Source organism: Papaver somniferum, chromosome 5 (assembly GCF_003573695.1).
Source record: "Papaver somniferum cultivar HN1 chromosome 5, ASM357369v1, whole genome shotgun sequence".
Classification (NCBI taxonomy): Eukaryota; Viridiplantae; Streptophyta; class Magnoliopsida; order Ranunculales; family Papaveraceae; genus Papaver; species Papaver somniferum.
In genome coordinates, this window is record NC_039362.1 from 131,632,010 (window position 1) to 131,652,323 (window position 20,314).

Here is a 20,314-nt window from a genome sequence, read left to right on the forward strand (position 1 = left end):
CATAAATAAGATGAAACCGATTTTGGTTTCATCTTGGTTTCGTGAGAAATCACCTGCAAGAAATTTTTTAAGAGGTATTATACATCTTCATGGATAGAAATACATTGTTCAAATACGATGAAACCGATTTTGGTTTCATCATAAATAAGATGAAACCATAATTGGCTTCTGCGCTTCAACAACAATACCACCAGTTATGTCTCAAGACCCATTACTCAGCTTCACCTGGTATATCTTTCCATCTAGGTTTACAGGCAATTCCTCATTGTATTGCAGCACTTCATTGCACCTGCAACTACAAATTCACTTCAAATCCCATACCCACTGCATTACTGCCTTCCATTTCAGTTCAAGCTCATACCTGAACACCACAAATGCTCCATCTCAGGCTCAGTTTGATCTTCAACTGGACCTGCAATATCCATATTAATTCAACCAGAGCAACACCAGTTCCTCCATGGATTCTGATTATCACCAGCTGCAGTTCATAATCACCACCAACATAGGCATCTCCGTTCTTCTCTACACTCTCAACCTGCAATTGTACTTAAAAACCATTCTCAAGCATCAGCTCAAACCATTCTTCATAGAGAACCAACTCAAAGCCAACACCAGTACCACCTTCTCTATAATATTAACTTCAGCTGCAACCGGAGCTTACTAGCAGCATCAAATGAAACTCGTCACAAGACCCTGTCACTACAATAATCATATCAAACCCATCACTGCAATAACCATATCAACAATACCAGCAGCTACACTTGCACACTGCCAATCTGAAAGCAGCGGCAGCAACATCTCCTAGCTGACTCTACTCAGCTCCACAATCCAATTCACCACCTGCAATTGCTTCCCATTTCAATTCTAGCCATTATTTTTCTCTATTAAACCTTCTTTTGAACCCTCTCCTTCACCTAATTTCAGAATCAGATTCCACTGTTTCCAGAACAGTTTCCTGTTTCCCTTCTTCCTGTAGTAAAGAAGTTTCATCAACTTTATTCATCCCAAGAGCAGTCCTTAATGTCTCCATCTTTCTCTCCTTTCTAACATCAATTTGATGGGTCTGACTGAGTACCTGACACCCTGAATCAAACACAAGCAGTTCCAACATATCAGTAATAAGATATAAGAATATTGGCCAACAAGAATATAATAGTTTCTTTTCTCTTTCCATATGCTCAAATCATCTCAAGTAGGTACTCGGAAATTAAAAAGAGCATGTTTTAGGGAGATGCCTCCTTCACTTACGCTGCACACAAGTGTCGGTGCAGGAGTCAAAAGAGGGCCACACTGTGGTACTTATACAAGTTTTCAAGTTCAACAGGGGCACCTAGTCTAACCACTCTAACCATAGATGATAACTATCAGATTGAACTGCAAAATATGACTTTGAAATGTATGCATGACAGCTCAACATTAACAAACCACATAATGTCAACTGCTAAGTTAACTGTGGAAACACAACTTAAGTTTTCAATAATTGCACAACCAAACAACTTGTACACTTTCCTTAACCAGTTCTTTAACTGGCATGGACTTCAATTAAAAAGTTAGCCCATAAAATGGACCTCACTAAGAGACAGTAATGCACACTTCATTGATCTCAACATTTTAAACTAAAGTACTTAGACAAACTTCAGTTCAAAATTCATCTACTATTAGAAAAATCAATCCACCAACAAGCAACATAAGACTAACTGTGATATTCATATCCCATTTCCACCAACACAGAGCAAACAAGGGACAAAATCTTGCACCTGGCAAGTTAATCTCACTACTATTTGGTATAACATTTTCAAGAATAAATCTAATTCATCATCAAACATGTAAATGGAATTAAATTTACCAAGTCAATAAATCCTTATAGTAACAATCAAAAGTAGAAAAAAATAAGATTTTTACCAAGTCAATAAATCCTTACAGTAACAATCAAAATCAAATTCTCAAGAATAAAAACCAACGAAATGTCAAACAAAACGAAATCTGGTATCCAATTCAATTGAAAAATTAGTGAAATGGTAAGATTTTTTAATACTTCAAAACTTCAAATTATCATTCTAAATCCACCGTTTCTCCCAACACGAGCATATCGTCATCGGTAGTTCATTTCCACCATGGAATCAATTCCTAGATCTAATTCCTAGACCTTGTTAGAAACGTCACCACTCCATCATCCCTTCCTTGAAAAATCGATCTCAATCATCAATTCGTCACCAACCCATCTCTGTTCTTCAACTGAAGTTAAAATCGCAACCCTAATTTCAACAATTAAGGGTTAAGGGAACGAAGGTGGTGATGGAATTGAAGGAGGCAGACGAAGGTGGTGGTGGTGGTGAGATACGAAGATTAGTGTGGTCGGGGAAGCATAAAGTTTCTGCTGGTGAGATCTGGTATCGCTGCTGGTGGTGATGGTGGTGGGGAGAAGGATAGAAAGAAAGAAGAAAAAAGAAAGGAGAGAAGACGAAGATGAAGAAGGGTACGTTTGGGTTTTTTCAAAGTAAAAAAATTAAATTTGCTAATTATTATTTGAGCTGGGTTTTTTGTGTCACTATTTAATGAAACTGATTTAATTTGTTAAAATTAATATGGGTGGTTTTTTTGTTCCTTTAAGTTGGTCACCTAGGAGTTCTGTCACTAGTTTTGTTTTTAGTTATCAGTTTCAGAAAACCGAGAGTTTCCATTTCAGTTAAGATTCTATCCAAAACTGAGAATCAAACATAGCCATCTATTTCTTCTAATTTGATCACAGCCATTGAGTTTAGGTTTATAGTCTCATTAGAATTACCGCCAACATACTATTTCTACTACTTTCTTCTTTCTTCCCCAGTTCTCTCTTGTAAAACCAGTAGCCGCCACCACAACTGATTTTATTCAGTTCTTCTCCATTAAAACCACCACAAAGAACAAAATTATCGACAACCTTCATCAAACCCATAACGCTGATCCTCTCATGGCTTGTAGTTTTATCTTTTTTGGTTGTAACTCTGGTACGCCTTGGACTAATGAGTTAATCTTTCTCATTTCGTCGTAAGTAGTAAGTACCTTCTTCTATTTTTTTTCATTTCAATCTGCTTAAGTTGTTTCATGGTTTGATCTGTTTTTTGAGTTGTTATAATTTGATGATAGATTTGTTTGGTTGCATGTTTGATGACAGACCTAACAAGTTAAGTAAATTGATAAATTAGGGTTCCTAATTTCAGAACTAGGTTCCTCATGTTAAGAGGCTTTTTCCCAAATCAATTCTATTATTATCATTTTAATGATAAATGACTTAATGGCAAGCAGTTAATTCTTTTCATTTTTACTAGTCTCAAGTATTAACCTTTCTTGTAAAATGTTTTGTTTTCAGGTTCTCTGGATCGGGTAGAGAAGATTGAGTTGCTTCACATATAACTATGGATTCTGCATTCCTTTGTCGATAAAAGTGTTTTGGTGGTGGAAGAGGGTAGCATCCTAAAAGTGTTTTGGCACTAACAGAAGCTGTTAAAGACACTGCCACACCTTTGTTAACCTAAAAATGCTTGGCACTAACTCGGGTGCTGCAACATACATTTTTGTAGAAAGAAATTATGTTTTGCTTTGATCACTAGTGCTAGGAAGTCATGTATACATTGTTAAACCAAAATATGCTAACTGTACCTTTTGGAAAACCTAAATGCACCCAACTGCCAGCTCACCGTTGTTGGCATCTCTTCTTCTGCCGTCGATTTTCTCATTTGTACTCTAGTGGAGGGTGATGCATGGTTTAAGTATCCTTTCATTCTAATTTAGTATGATAAGTAATTACTTTGGAAAATTCTGAACTAGTTTTTACTTGTATATCCTGGCTCACTCCTTCAAGTATGGGTATTGATGTTTACTGCAATATAGACAAACCATTTATGTGCTGCATTCACATACCTTATTCATGCAGAGAATATTTTGTGTATATATGTAATCGTGTGATAATTGGGTTGTCATCCTTTTGCATTCACATACCTTATTCATCTTGCATGTATGTGGATTTTCTTTCCTAGGAATTTGCTGACCATTTGCCTGCTTTGGTTATGGGTAGTGATAGGTTTGGCTTAACTTTTCCCCCTGCTTATATTTAGTCATGTAGTATATGTTTGGTTACCACATAGGGTTCCATCCAAGTGTTAGCCATTTTAGAGATCTAGAAATCTTAACGGTTTTGTCCGAGGATTTCAAAGATTTCTTTTCACTAGGGATATTAAGAATGCATATAGGTAATCATCCAGCTGCACCTCTTTCGATACATGTAATCTATATAGATTGACATTTCATGTTCAGCTTGCTTGTATGTGGATTTTCTTTTGCAGGAATTTGCTGACCATTTGCATGCTTTGGTTATGGATATTGATAGGTCTGGCTTAACTTTTTCCCCTGTTCATATTTAGTCACGTAGTGTATGTTTGATAGGATTCCGTCCAAGTGTTAGCCATTCTAGAAATCTAGAAATCTTATCTGTCCGTGGATTTCAAAGAATTCTTTTCACTAGGGATATAAAGAATGCATATAGGTAATCATTCAGTTTTGGTTATGGATATTGATAGGTTTGGCTTCACTTTTCCCCCTGCTTATATTTAGTCATGTAGTGTATGTTTGGTTACCAAATAGGGTTCCATCCAAGTGTTAGTCATTCTAGAGATCTAGAAATCTTAACGGTTTTGTCCGTGGATTTCAAAGATTTCTTTTCACTAGGGATATTAGGAATGCATATAGGTAAATCATTCAGCTATACCTCTTTGGATACATGTAATCTATATAGATTGACATTTCATGTTCAGCTTGCTTGTATGTGGATTTTCTTTTGCAGGAATTTGCTGACCGTTTGCCTGCTTTGGTTATGGATATTGATAGGTTTGGCTTAACTTTTTCCCCTGCTCATATGTAGTCACGTGGTGTATGTTTGATAGGATTCCGTCCAAGTGTCAGCCATTCTAGAAATCTAGAAATCTTATCTGTCCGTGTATTTCAAAGAAATCTTTTCACTAGGGATATTAAGAATGCATATAGGTAATCATTCAGTTTTGGTTATGGATATTGATAGGTTTGGCTTCACTTTCCCCCCTGCTTATATTTAGTCATGTAGTGTATGTTTGGTTACCAAATAGGGTTCCTTCCAAGTGTCAGCCATTTTAGAGATCTAGAAATCTTAACGGTTTTGTCCGTGGATTTTAAAGATTTCTTTTCACTAGGGATATTAGGAATGCATATAGGTAAATCATTCAGCTGCACCTCTTTGGATACATGTAATCTATATAGATTGACATTTAATGTTCAGCTTGCTTGTATGTGGATTTTCTTTTGCAGGAATTTGCTGACCGTTTGCCTGCATTGGTTATGGATATTGATAGGCTTGGCTTAACTTTTTCCCCTGCTCATATTTAGTCACGTAGTGTATGTTTGATAGGAATCCGTGTCAGCCATTCTAGAAATCTTATCTGTCCGTGGATTTTAAAGAATTCTTTTCACTAGGGATATTAAGAATGCATATAGGTAATCATTCAGTTTTGGTTATGGATATTGATAGGTTTGGCTTCACTTTCCCCCTGCTTATCATGTAGTGTATGTTTGGTTACCAAATAGGGTTCCGTCCAAGTATTAGCCATTTTAGAGATCTAGAAATCTTAACGGTTCTGTCCGTGGATTTCAAAGATTTATTTTCACTAGGGATATTAAGAATGCATATAGGTAATCATTCTGCTGCACCTCTTTCGATACATGTAATCTATATAGATTGACATTTCATGTTCAGCTTGCTTGTATGTGGATTTTCTTTTGCAGGAATTTGCTGACCATTTGCTTTGGTTATGGATATTGATAGGTTTGGCTTAACTTTTTCCCCTGTTCATATTTAGTCACGCAGTGTATGTTTGATAGGGTTCCGTCCAAGTGTCAGCCATTTTAGAGATCTAGAAATCCTATCTGTCCGTGGATTTAAAAGATTTCTTTTCACTAGGGATATTAAGAATGCATATAGGTAATCATTCAGTTTTGGTTATGGATATTGATAGGTTTGGCTTCACTTTCCCCCCTGCTTATATTTAGTCATGTAGTGTATGTTTGGTTACCAAATAGGGTTCCATCCAAGTGTTAGCCATTTTAGAGATCTAGAAATCTTAACGGTTTTGTCCGTGGATTTCAAAGATTTCTTTTCACTAGGGATATTAGGAATGCATATAGGTAAATCATTCAGCTGCACCTCTTTGGATACATGTAATCTATATAGATTGACATTTCATGTTCAGCTTGCTTGTATGTGGATTTTCTTTTGCAGGAATTTGCTGACCGTTCGCCTGCTTTGGTTATGGATATTGATAGGTTTGGCTTATTTTTTCCCCCTGCTTATATTTGGTCACGTAATGTATGTTGATAATTCCACTAGATCAAGTGTTGCCATTTTGGAGATTTAGAAATTTTAACGGTTCTGTCCGTGGATTTCGAAGATTTCTTCATTGGTAGGTAATGCTTATGTTATTGTGTATGGGTCAAAAGGTTTTGTTGAGTTTTGGCTTATTTTTCTGTAGCAGCTTTTATCTTTGGTCATTCTATTTGCGTCTGCACATGTTAGTGGCTTAGTGCAGGTTTATCCATCATTCTCATTGAAAATCGTGTTCTGGCTCACGTATTTTAAGGTTTGTGACTGTTGAATGCACTTGAATTTCCAGCATCGTATTTGGTCGTTGTATTGTTCAATCATTGTTTTTTTGCTTAAGTTATCGGGTGTATGAATTATTATTTTTCAAGATATTTGCTGATTCCTTACGTTATTTTGTGTATGGATGGAAAGGTTTGGTTTAGTTTGTGCTTATTTTTCTGTAGTTGCATATTCTTTGGTCGTTCTGTTTGTGTCTGCACATGTTAGTGCAGGTTTATCTATTTCCATTGGAAAGCGTGTTCCTAATCAGGTGTTCTAAGGTTTGCGACTGTTATATTTATTTAAATTTTCAGCATCATATTTGGTTATCGCCCACCACATCTGCCTTGCACCTTGTAAAATTTATGCACGACTGAAATAATACAGCTTAGCACACAACATCCGCCTTTCAATTTATATATTGGGGATTTCTGTAAAACTAGTGAACTAGACATAACAGCACACTATAAATGTAAAGGTAACATTATTCTCGAGCATTTTTTTTTCTTCTTTTATGAAGGCAACATACAGGCTTAACTTCGGAAAACTGTATGAATTGTGCTTCAACTCTTCTGATTTAGTTGCTTTAAGATTTTTGGATTGTTGTTTCTTTATCTGCACTTAGTTGAGGTTGTACCAGAGGTTAACCGGCCTTATTATAAGCTGGGTTCAGTAATCTATGATAGTGGGATGCGATGCTAGGTTTGGTTGTTATGGGACAAAGGGGGCATGATACTCCAGTATAGATTAGGGTTTGTTTTCTGCGCTGTATCTTATTGTGATTTACGTTTAGTAAAACAGTTTAGGTGTCCATCTGATGCGACTTAAGGTATAGATTATCTCCCTTATGTTGGAACTTTGCAGGCCTGATCTATTTGGTTGTTTTTTTCAACATTGTAAACCCGCGGCGCTTTACCTATTTATTGTTTAGGAAGTGATGGCTTCATCTTTTGCCTTTTTTAGTCTTTTACAGCCGATTTTGTGTTTCACCTGTTTACTCCATTTCAGTTGATTATGTAATTCACAATCACAGATCATTGAATTATCTTCTCTTTCATCTTTCAGGTTTTGGAGTTTGCATAGTGGGAACATTTTCTAGTTTGAGTGGGATTTTGTGGAGTCAAGATTCTTTTATGTTTGTGTCTTTTTATTTTTGTTAGCATTGGTTTCTCGTCAACGAGTTTTTGTATTGATACCAGGGGTGTATGTTCTCCATCATTCCTGAATCCTGATCGAATTATCTCTGTAGAATTTTCTATTTCTTTGCTTTAAGTGAAAATCCTGTGTGCAATATGTCTCATCTCTTCTTGTGTTCTTCACCTTCACTGTTGTAGACAAGTGATATTTTTCTGTGGGTTATTTGCAGCTAGGGTGCTTGCCTCCATCCAGTGCGATGTATCTGAGGAACGTTGGTCAAACTAACCTTGAAATGCACGAGCATGCTATTGTAAGGTAAGATATTGTGTCATGTCTATGCATGTGATTCTAGTACATGTTGTCGACTAGTTTTTTAATTTACTATCTCCTTCCTCTCCTTGGAGAAATGTTTTGTTGTCTTAAATGGTACGCTTTTCTCTTTGAATTCTCTTCATCATACTCGAGTTTTTCCAAGGGGAATTCCAGGTTTAGTTCCGTGTTATTGCTCTTTCCTCTTATACTCATTGGTGATATATGATGTGATTGCTGCAGGGGCTTGCATAGTCACATAGCGTTACCCCCTAGTGTTGTATTTAATCGCTGGTTTAAACTTGAGGAAGGTAACCCAAGCAATTTTTGAAGCGTTATGTTATCATTTGGAGTTCCAATAGCTGTTATGAAGTCTTTGGATTATTACTATTTGATTTTTATGGTGGTTTATTTGGTTATGTTGTTTGGTGATTATAGGTTAAAGTCAAACCAATATCAAACACATCATTGGTTCAGATTTAAGGAGTGAACACAAAAGAGGAAGTACAATGGTTTGCTGGTAAGAGGATGGCTTACATTTACAAGTTAAGGTGGAGAAAATGGTTCTCATTGTCGGGAAAAGTTATCCGGCCTCATGGTAACAGTGGTGGTGTTCATGCTAAATTCACTTCCAACATACCACCTAAATCCGGGGTGAGAGAAATACACGAGACCCATACACAAGACACATTCATTAGCTTTCATCTTCATGTGTACATTCCTCTTTATTTTTATGTAGTACTGAAAGCCCGTAGTCTTCAATTTGGAGACTTACAGAAAAAACTTCAATCAGTTTGTGTATGAAAAATAAATAATAATAATAATAATAATTAGTATTAATTCAGAGCATATAACGATACAGCAGTATTTGATCACTCTCTACTCTAGTCTCTAACATTGGGCCTAATGTAGTCTGGCCTATGGTACTCGATACTTTGAGTAGATCAAGGACTAGAAATATTTTATTTTTGTTTTGAATGTTGTGAATCACAGGAAATGTTGAGTCATTAGGATTGAATTGTACCATAACTTACTGACACAGCAGCAAACTGCTAGAGTTCTGGCTGGTAATCTAGCTAGAATACTTTTCAACCATCAATTCCTCATGAAGATAAATTTTACGTATCCTTCCCTTGTCGTGCTTCTCCTTGATCAATTTTTAGGTGACATGATTTTTTTCTTTAAAAATTGCTGTTTTCCCTCTGGTAGTGCATGCGGTGAAAAAACTCAGAGGGGCGAGGCAGGATGCTGCTTCAACAAGCTCTTTTCTTTTTCACGAAGTGGCAGTCTGGCAGATACTATGAGATTTTTTAGATTATTAGAATCATAATGGTAGCAATGAGAGTATATAACAACAGTATGTATATTCAGAAATCCATTTCTAGCTGGACTGAATTTCCCTACGAGGTGCCTCTTCAAAAAATCAGTTTTAAAGGCTTCTCTATAATTGATATTTCCAGAACCTCAATACCCAGCTTGAAGTGCTTGTGAGGGCCAAAGGCTTCTTTACAAAAATCAAATGAACTTAAAAATACCTGAAGGTCCGATTGAAATATCATTTTCGCGGCATTAAACGTGTATCTGCATCACTAGTACCGCGCTTACTGCACAATCCAGACACATGTTAGAAAATGGTATACGATATTTAATTAGCAGCTGCAAGTCATGGGAATCACTCTCAGCACTTTAAAGGTAGATGTTTCATCTGAACATGTAGACTTCACTGAGACAACATCAGATTTTCAGAGCAAACAAGTTATATCTTTTCATATATGAACAAATCACTTGGAAAAACAACCTTGGAACTATAAAAGATAAAACTTAAAGACTATGCATATCTTTGAATGTTTTAGTAGAATCCATCTGACTTTTAACTAACTATAACCTAAAGTTTGATTATACTGTGATGATAGAGTATTTAGTTGCATTGTCAAAGGGGAAGACAAGTGATGCCATACCGATCATGCATGAAGCTTGCGCCTGAGACCGCAAGATTGTTGGTTAAACGATGAGAGGTAAGACTAACTTCAGTAAGATAAAGTAGGAATATGATCGCCGGGGGTCAAAGTGGTAGTAAGGCGAATGGTGATAAAGTGAGTGGGTCAGGAGTGTTGCAGGTGCGAGTGACATATTTTGGGTCAGATACTGTAGTTTCTCCTATCATACGACTTGTTGAAGGACCTCAGATCAATTCTTCCTAATAATGATCAATCTTACAGTAAATGTTTTAACCTGATCAGAAATCGAGTGTCTAGCGCACTTGAGAAGGAGTGCAGTGCCTGAGCTTGGCCCGTGGCTCACTCTTTAGATAGAGATAGCACTCCATGTTTTGGCTATTACGACGACATAATATTGTTTTTGATCCGATTTCTAGATTATAATAAGAAATAATATATTTTTGATCTCTCATATGAATGCCAATATGTAGTCACGGGTTGAATTCAAATCCTATAAATTGGTTTTTTTTTTGTTTTGTTTTGATGAAAAGGTTATATATATTAACTAACAAAAACAATAGAAATAATGCTAGATTGATTGATTCTTTGTTGTAACTTCGTCGACATATGTTGAAGGTTCTTTATTCTGGCTTCCTTGGCGATTCTATCCGCGGCTCAATCCTATAAATTGGTCGTTTGATAGTATCAAAACAAAAGAGAGGAAGAAATAAGATCCTTGGTGTTTAACTTGTTTCCATAAAATGGAAGGAAAAAGTGAAAAACTATGCGGGTTATTTTCCTGGTGGCGATACTAATAGTTGGACTGTTTGTTGGAAAAAGTGAAGCATTCAGCGGAATCTGCTGGTACGAATGTATGTCTCAATGTCATCACAATCCCTTGTTCTGTACAATAAATTGTCTGGCAACATGAATTCCCAAAGACAAAGACGCCTAGCACGATCACCACCCAAAATGACTACTATAAGACAAAATCGTGTTTTAGAATTAGTATTTTTGTTTGTTAAAATCATGAGATTTTAATGTGTTATTCGGATGTTTATCATCAGTTTACAAACTATAATCAATAAGTTCTCTTGTTGAATTGTGACGAAGCCCTCACTTCCTATTAGCCGAAATAGGTTGTTTTTAATGTAGAAGCTATGATGAGATACTTGGCATATAACTCTATTGGTCCGGATATTAAAAATTGGATTACATTTGTTTACATCAAGTATTTAACACTCAGTTAGTAATGCCGTCAACAAAAAGGAGGGTGTACAACACTTCGGTAAGAGTTTTGATCTAATTAATTTTCTTACACCGTGTTTACACCAAATACTTAAATGTACTTCAGTAACACCGTCTAAGGTGGACAATACTTCCGTCAAACCACGGAAAATTTTCCAATACAAAACTTTGCTTAAAAAAATCTTAACTTAATTTAATGAAAAAGAAAAACTTAACTTACCGTGTTTAATTAAAATTTTATGGAAGTCGGTTACCTAATATATTATGATTCTTTTTTACCAAATTAATATATAAAGGGGAAAAAATAAATAATATGGGGTTAGTCCACGGGTGAGTTGGGGGGAGTTTAATGTATTTTGAATCTTGGGGATTTTGAGGGAGTATAAGAGAGTATAGGTATTTGAGAGATTTTGGTGTTTTCAGTGTAGGGAGTTTGAGAGAGTCTCCCAAAATCTCTAATCAAAAGATTTGTAGTGAGGCAAAAATATTGTAAACTCCCTAAAACTTCCCAAAACAAACCAACTCCCCAGCATTCTAGTTTTTACCAGTTTCTTTTAAACTCCCACACGACTAACGAGGTTTTCTAGGAAGTTTGGAAGACTCTTCTAAACTCTCCCACGACTAACAAGGATTTTGAGAGACTCCTTCGAAGTCTCCACGACTAACGGATAAAAACTGAAATACACTCAACTCCCCCAACTCCCTGTAAATTTCATATCTTTTCTCCGCCGATATAATACATTCACCCAGCCGAACCAAATAAAAAATGCATCCTCACGGGGCGGGGGAAGCCCCGCGCACACCAAATCACAAATATGATTAGAAAAAGAAAAAAATTCCCAGTGGGTAGCACGTGAACAAATCAAGTGAAAATTATACATCTATTATCATTATATTATATCTTTCCATCCCTATTAGGAACATTACCTCCTCAATATTTGGAGATTCTCTTCGCTCGGGCATGTAAGTGTATAGGGAAATGCAAGAAGATCTTCAAGAGAATTCAAATTCAATGAGTGTTTCCCTCAAGTTAATAGATATTTTGACATCAAACGGTCACTGATCTGATACGTGTGTTTGAGCTTCAATGTCAGATAAATACCTTCGTTACCAATTTATGAATAATACGACTCGTGTATTATATTCAGTAATTTGTTACTGTTAGAGCACTGCTCGGTCAAACTCGTATGCGTTGCTATCTCAAGCATGTTTGTCAATGTTAGTGATCAAAACTATAAGTCTTGATTTCTAGTCTATTTATAACTAAGTCTCGAATTAGGATAGAAAGTGTAGTTGAGCTCAAGACTCCATGACGATCATTATACAAAGACGAAGAACTACTCAAGGAACTTGTGGAACTTCATCGACTAAAAGGTACAATATTACTTCTTTAAAGTAATACTCGATAATATAATATTCTCGTTAAAATAATAAAATTTCTTGGTCCCGACTCGGACCCTTAGTGCTAAAATAATAAATTCGATAAAATCATAAAATAATACATTTCAAAAGCTCCCCTTAATGATTATTAGGTCCCAAATAATATATAAAATAATAGTGCTACTAGAAAAATAAAAAGTTAATTTCATACACATTAAACTTTCCCATAATATGATTTAATATTGGTTTGTTTTTCTTTAAAATTCAAATCAAGTTGTATTTCATCTCCAAAATTTGTAATGCAATCAAAGTACTCAGGGCCACGTTGTTATATTGCAACAAGAAGTAATTTTGAAGTGTCATTAATACTTGGAGTGCTTGTATTTGTATTGCGATTAGTCAATAATATAATAGTTTTAAATTAGTCGATATTTTACTTAACCTACAAGTATATTATTTAACTATAAAATAATAATTTATTATATTATGAATAATATAATATTTCTTTAAAATAATAATTTTTCTTGGTCCCAAGCCTATTGTTTCATAGAAGTTATACTGTATGTGGAGACTTGAACTTATTTATCACTCAAAAGTCTATCTACTCTATCTCCTATCTTGAGACAAAAGTCGTATTGCTATATATATAGACTTTGATTATACACATTTGTTATTTCGAGCCGAGTTTATCTCGCGTATCTATTTCTCGAAATATGCGTTGGTAAGCTTTCGCTTTGGTCAAGTTCATCTTTACTAATGACGAAAGTGATATTAAGTTTCCATTACTTGAAAATGGCTTTGACGAAAAATGGTTTGTGAATAACAATCATATAACATCCTCTAAGAATGTTCCACTGATTGAAATGAGAGTTTAGAATATATAACCTTGGAAGGATATAAACATTGTGTAGTAACACATATGTGTAAGTCCTTATTCCCTGAACCAAAGTATGCGTACTTTGCTGCTCAGGAAAACTGGAACTAAAGTCCACGCACCATCGGAAGTTCACGTCCCTTGAAAATATGCCGGAGTTTGTGAACTGAAAACAAACTTATTCCGGGTACTTAAGTCCGTGTACCAGTTCGCGTACTTGGGTTGGTTATTTTCTAAAAACGATTATTCGTGAACTTAAACTTATGTAAACTAAGGAATGCATAATTGCAAACCGTGGCTATAAAGTTCGTGAATTGATTCGAGTGAATCAAATCGTTTTTGCTTCAATTGTGTCTTTTATACTTCTATAAGATTTAAGCAATTGAACAACTCTCTAACTAGTTCATTTGAGTCATTTGAACTAGTTGTGGTAAAGAAGAATATGGTCGATATGGAAGTGCTCATATGGATAACCATTTGGTTAACTACTGTTGAACCAACTAAGTATACATGTTTGGGTACGGTTACACAAACCTAAATAAACTTGCATTTCATTTGTCTGTAACAAGCTAAGTTCGATCTAACGGTTGAAAGATATTAGCTTGAATCTAATCAAGTTTTCATCTAACGGTGAATATTGAATGCTTTGTTATCAAGGTAACTTAGATTGCAAACCCTGATTTGAAAGTCTATATAAAGGAGAACTCTAGAAACTGGGAAACCTAATCCCCACACCTTCTGTGTGATACTAGTTGTATTAGCTAGAGTCGATTCTCCTTTAACCTTAAGTTTCTTCCCGAGACCCTGTAGGTTAACAACTTGAAGACTTCATTTGGATTGTGAAGCCAGACCCAACTATTTTCTCTGTAGTTGCATGATCTGATCTTGCTGTTTATATCATATTTGAGTATAATCGTAAGATTGGTTTGAGATTGATTTCTCCGATAGGCAAGATATAAAAGAAGTCACAAACACCTTTGTCTCATCGTTTGTGATTCCGCAATATATTCTTTCGCTAGTCGATTAAGATTATTGTGAGGTGATTGATAATTCTAGGTTGTTCTTCGGGAATATAAGTCCAGGTTATCAATTGGTTCATGTTCACCTTGATTTATCAAAAGACGGAACAAAACTCGTAGGTATTTCTGTGGGAGACATATTTATCTATTACCGTAGACTTTTCTGTGTGATACAGATTTGTTTATTAAAGTCTTCGACTTTGGGTCGCAGCAACTCTTAGTTGTAGGTGAGATCATCTAAGGGAATCAAGTGCGTAGTATCCTGCTGGAATCAGATACGTAAGGAGCGCAACTGTACCTTGGATCAGTGTGAGATTGATTGGGGTTCAACTACAGTCCAGACCGAAGTTAGTTTGTAGTAGGCTAGTGTTTGTAGCGGCTTAATACAGTGTGTATGCAATCTGGACTAGGTCCCGGGGGTTTTCTGCATTTGTGGTTTCCTCGTTAACAAAACTTCTGGTGTCTGTGTTATTTCTTTTCCGCATTATATTTTGTTATATAATTGGAATATCACAGGTTGTGCGTTGAATCAATCAATTGGGAAATCCAACTTTTGGTTGTTGATTGAAATTGATTGATCCTTGAACATTGGTATTTGGTACCGTTCAAGTAGTTTCTCTTGTATTCAATTAGACTCGCAGATTTCTATTTGCTTGAGTAAGTATTGAATCGTGAAAGTGAGATATAACTCTTCGATATACTTTTGTTAAGATTGAGTCTGACTGTCTAGTTGATTCTCTTAAAAGTATATTGGAGTTTGTCCATACAGATTGCTAAGCGAAATATTGGGTGTGGTTGTTAGACCCCCGCTTTTTCAATTGGTATCAGAGCAGGCAAACATGTTTAAAGACCTTACAAGTCTGTGTTTGTAGCGATCTGACTATATGGACAGTAATCTCTCTGATGACGCAACACCAAATCAGAATTCCCCTGAGATGTGCCAAAATCCTGAGACGTCTAAGAAATCTCTTGTTTCTACTTATGTGGTTGAATCTGACTTCAACTAGAAAAAGTGTCTTGATGAACAGTTGGATGATCTTTCAGATAAGAGCGATTCAGAAGAATGACAGATTGTTGATGATGAAGTCTCTCAATATATCACGTTGTTTGACCATGATTTGAAAGAAAAAAAGTCAACAACTTGCTTGAGAATATTTGGCACCTTTCTGTCAAGAAAACAGAAAGATGAGAAAACTCTTTAAAGGTTATGATTGTGGATATAAACTGTTACAATCTACTGTTAAAGATCGAGACAAAGACTTACGCTCAAAAAGGTCCGAGTGTGACAAACTTCTTCAAAATCTGTTTGTGTTGAAAGAAAGACTTGCGGAATCTGAAGCAAGATATGACTCTCAACAAAAATGTTTTAATGACAGGGAACTCAGTCTCCTCGCCAGAGAAAAATCGTTGGAGACTAATCTTGTTGCTGCTCTTAATAAGGTAAAATCACTGGAAAAAAATCTGAAAAGATTTAATACTGGCTCTACAAAATTATCTTCTATGCTTGGAGCATGTAAAGAACATCGTGATACACGTGGTCTGGGCTATAAGGGAATAGACGCTCCAAGTACTGGTAAGACTAATTTCCTTCATGCTAATAACTCTTCATGTGAAAAAAATTTTCAAGCAGTCAACAGTCTTAGGAACAAGGATTGTACTTCTTCAAATTTTACTCATATAAGAACATTCAAGAACAAATCCTTTAATTGCTATTATTGCGGAAATAAAGGACATCTTGAACGAAGATGTCGTTTTCAACTGAGGAATGAGAAACTTCATAACATTCTTGCATGGATGTCTAAAGAAGTAATTAAACCTATCTCTCATATTGCTGGAGTAAAAGGCAGTGTCTGCAATCAAGAAAAATGTTGTGATGGGTCATCTCTAGATTATGATTTTAAGACACAAAATGCCTACAGTTGTAGAAGGAAGAATGATAGATGGACAACTGACTCTTTAAATTACTCTGAGAAGAGAAAAAGGCATAAGAGAAGGAAAGAAAAGCCAAATTCCTTGTCTCCTTCTAAAGAAGATAGTGAACCCGAGGTGTCTGCTCCAGATTTCATTCATATCAATAATCGAGTCTCGGAGCTCAAGATCAGCATAAACAGACTCAAAAGGAGCATCAAAAAGGCAAGGAAAGCAGCAGGTTCAGGTATTCCTTGTTCTCCTATGGTTAAATCCCTTTATACTAATCCTAATGATTTTTCTAAAAATCTTCAAGAAGGAAAGAGAGAAGAAGTCAATATTCTTGATGAGCAAAAAGCTCATCAAAATACAACATGACTACTCAATGTAGCATCCTTCTTGTAATATGGAAGGATGCTTATAATTCTCAAGAAACCTGTGTGTCTTGAGAAAGTAGTTGTTGTTATATTTCTTTTTGTTTACAAATCGATGATCATTAAACTGTTGAGCCCTGCTCCAGTACTTTACATGATGAAATATTTTTTGATCATTCTCTCTTGAGAATAATTTCTTGTTGATTGCCTTGATTTTCAATAATCCTCTTATGTTCCCTTGAACTAAGAAGGTCATCCCTTGTTTAGAATGATTCTTGAGTTTTTCAAGACCTCTTCTAATTTTAGCTCCATTATTCTTTTGGTCTAGTACCAAGGATGTAACTATAAGTGCACGTACACCTGACCCACACGGAAGGTATACGAGTATTCCTAGGGTTTTCTAAGAAACTGAGTATGATACATACATATATATATATGTATGTATCATACTCAGTTTTGGTACATACACGTTCCGTAATGTCAAAAAGGTTCACCTGATTTCTGTGTGCACAATGGATAGAAGCAACAAGGAAGACAATGTTGAGAAGAGCAAGCCTATCGAGTTTCCCGAGAACCCTATTTTCATAACCTGCTATCACGCTGTTGATCATGAAAACAAACTACCAGTTCAGATGTCATCACAATTGGTTGGAAATCTTCTTCGAGATTTTGAGGTCGTACGTGAACAACTTGGAATTGCAACAAGGAATCTTGATTTTCTGAAAAACGAACTGAAGAAAGCAACTGATGAACTCATCCTTTTTCAATCTTTAATTGCTAGCTATGTTTAATATTTTTTTCGAATCATATTCTCTAAGAGTTGATTTTGCCTAGTAAATCTTCTTATGAGAATTTTATTTCTTGTGTTTTAAGAAGAATAACTAGTTTTTGGAATAGCCATTATTGTGATTACACATAGCTATGTCCAATGTTTTTTTTTTCTAAGTCATAGATATTATTAAAAAGAAGAGAACCAAAAATTGGAGGTTACAAAAATAAGGAAAAGAAAAGAAGGCCAACTATATAGGCCCAGAAAAAGCAACAAAAGGAGGCCAACTTAATAGGCCCAGAAACATAAAACAACTAAACTACAGCCCATCTTTTAAACAAAATCTGTAATACACAGTTCTTGACATTTCAATTTTAGTACGAAATTTAGGTCTACCAATGAAAATCTTCCTTTCACCTGCAATAAGCTTGGCTGCCTTCTTTCCTACTGTGTCAGCTGAGAAATTTCCTTCTCTGAAGCTATGATTAAACTGAATTGAGGAGATTTTCTTCATTGCTTTCAACCATATCATTCTAATGAACCAAGGAACTTTATTCCTGGCAAATTCTGATATGACAGTTTTAGAATCTGAACTGATAATTATATGCTTTTCACCCCATTCAACACCCAATTCAGCTGCACATACCACATCATAAGTTTCTGCAATATAATTGGTAGCAATACCAATACCTCCATCCATAACCCCAACCACCTGACACAGATGATTCCTTACAACAATACCAAATCCTGCTGCTCTTGGATTACCCACTGATGCTCCATCACGACAAAAGAGAGTAAAACCTATTTGTGGAGGAATCCAGTAGAAACTTTTAATGCACTGAAATTTGCTTTGTCTGAAACCCAAATTGAAGAAATCAATTATTTGAAGATCATAATTCTGATTCCATTTAGTGCCCTTCATTCTCAGTCCTCCTTCAGATACCATTTTTATTATTTTTTGCTTGAAATGCTGAATATTTGGGTTGACCTCAAAATATTTTTTATTCTTTTGAAACCATAGTTCCTTGATAACAGAGCAAGCAACAGTAATCCAAACTTCTTTCATGAGAGGACTTTTATTCTTTGAATAGTTCCAGATATTATCAAAAGAATGAGGAAGACCAACTTCAAAGATATTGCAGAGCCAGCTCCAAATTTCTACACTAAAAGAACAGTGTCATAACAAGTGATTCATAATGTCTTGGATTTCCTCACATACACAACATCTGGAAGCTAATTCATATCCTCTTTTTACCATGACTGTGTCATCTACAAACACTCCATGAAGTAATTTCCAAACATTACCATCTATGCTAGGATGTAGGAAGGAATTCCATATATATTTGTAGCAATGCAGTTCTGGTTCTTTGTGCCTTAAAATAGCAATGGCTGAGTTTGTTGTGAATTTACCTTGTAAATTGCCAGTACAGATTAGCTGACCATTCCCTATCCCCATGTCAGGAAAATTGTTAGCATTCAGAAGTTGTTGCATCTCCATTGGCACCTCCCATCTGTTGTTGTAAATAAGATTTGCCACTTTCATATGCAGATTATTCTTCACATAAGAATTGAACTCAGTTTTGAGGATTAATGGACTATCTCCAGCCCAAGCATCATTCCATACTGATATGCTTTGACCATTTCCAACACACCATTTAATCTTGTCTTGTAATACATTCCAATCCCATTTTAAACTTGACCAAATGGTAGAATTATGTCCAATGTTTTCATCTTCATTGTTTTAGGTTTATTTATTAGATTCTAAAATTGTTTGGAAGATGATTTTTGCAGTATTAATTTTTATGATTTTATATATTGCAATATGTTATGGAATACGTGTGTTTGCGTCCGTGAACTATGATTGTCCCATACTTTGTCAAAAGTTAAGTCTTTCGTATGTCGATATGCATGTATTGATAAAAGAATGAATGAACTTTTGACATTACAAAAGTTAAAGCCTTTTATATCATATTTTGATGGAAGAAAGGATAAAACTTTTGTTTACAAGGATTTTGTCTATTGTATGTCATTGTGCAAATAGTGATGAAATTGGACGAATCCTTGTCTATTCTGCAGTATTGATCTTCCCTGATCCATATTTTTTATGTACATATTGTGCGGTTCCGTAAGTTCTCTTATGTTGAGCATTTCCGATTAAATTAATCATGGGTTTTCTTGTGGTTAATTTAATTGAGTATTTTTGGATTCAAATTCGTATTTGTATGTGATTTTTATGTCCAAAGAAATCCTTCTTTTCTTGTGAATGTAAAGTTGATCTTGTTGTTCTTTCGCGAATGACATTTATGGGGGAGAGTTCTTAATTGAACTTGTGCTTAATTGCCAGATCTTTGTGGGGAGTACGGCTGTGGAATATTATAGGAGTTATCTTGTATCTTTATAAACTCCTTGATGAAAGCATTTAGCTTCGTCTATATGATTGCATCTAATAAGTTGGCATGTGCTTTATTTTGGTCATGAAATGTCTCTATGGAAATTTCATTAGGATCCCACTAGTTTTCGTACCTTTGCCAATTTTATTGACAAAAAGGGGGATAATTAATGCGTAGTTCACACTACAAATACATATGATTTTCGGATCATTATGTAAGGGGGAGTGTGTTAGAGCATAGCTCGGTTGAACACACCAAGCGTTGGTATGTCAAGTTTGGTTGTCATATTTTAGTGAACTAAAACTCATTTAAGAGTCGCTTGATTA

General features: G+C 35.4%; 1 protein-coding gene and 1 long non-coding RNA gene across 4 annotated transcripts; one reads left to right on the forward strand and one right to left on the reverse strand.

Annotated features, from left to right (window-relative positions):
* Positions 1-2,761: 2,761 nt before the first annotated feature.
* LOC113282735 lies at positions 2,762-8,938 on the forward strand. 3 transcript variants are annotated; one of them, XR_003327140.1, is made up of 5 exons: positions 2,762-3,034; positions 3,350-6,924; positions 7,709-8,095; positions 8,333-8,400; positions 8,528-8,938. It is a non-coding gene; the product is annotated as an uncharacterized LOC113282735 (long non-coding RNA). The 3 variants fall into 3 exon arrangements; XR_003327139.1 differs by having other exon boundaries at positions 2,762-3,027; positions 3,350-8,095; XR_003327138.1 differs by having other exon boundaries at positions 2,765-3,034; positions 3,350-8,095.
* Positions 8,939-17,917: 8,979 nt separating this feature from the next.
* LOC113279609 lies at positions 17,918-19,096 on the reverse strand. The gene is made up of 2 exons (XM_026528290.1): positions 19,009-19,096; positions 17,918-18,756 (listed from the first exon to the last, which is right to left on the reverse strand). Exons 1-2 carry the CDS (start codon positions 19,094-19,096, stop codon positions 17,918-17,920), a joined length of 927 nt encoding a protein of 308 aa, XP_026384075.1.
* Between the last annotated feature and the right edge of the window lie 1,218 nt (positions 19,097-20,314).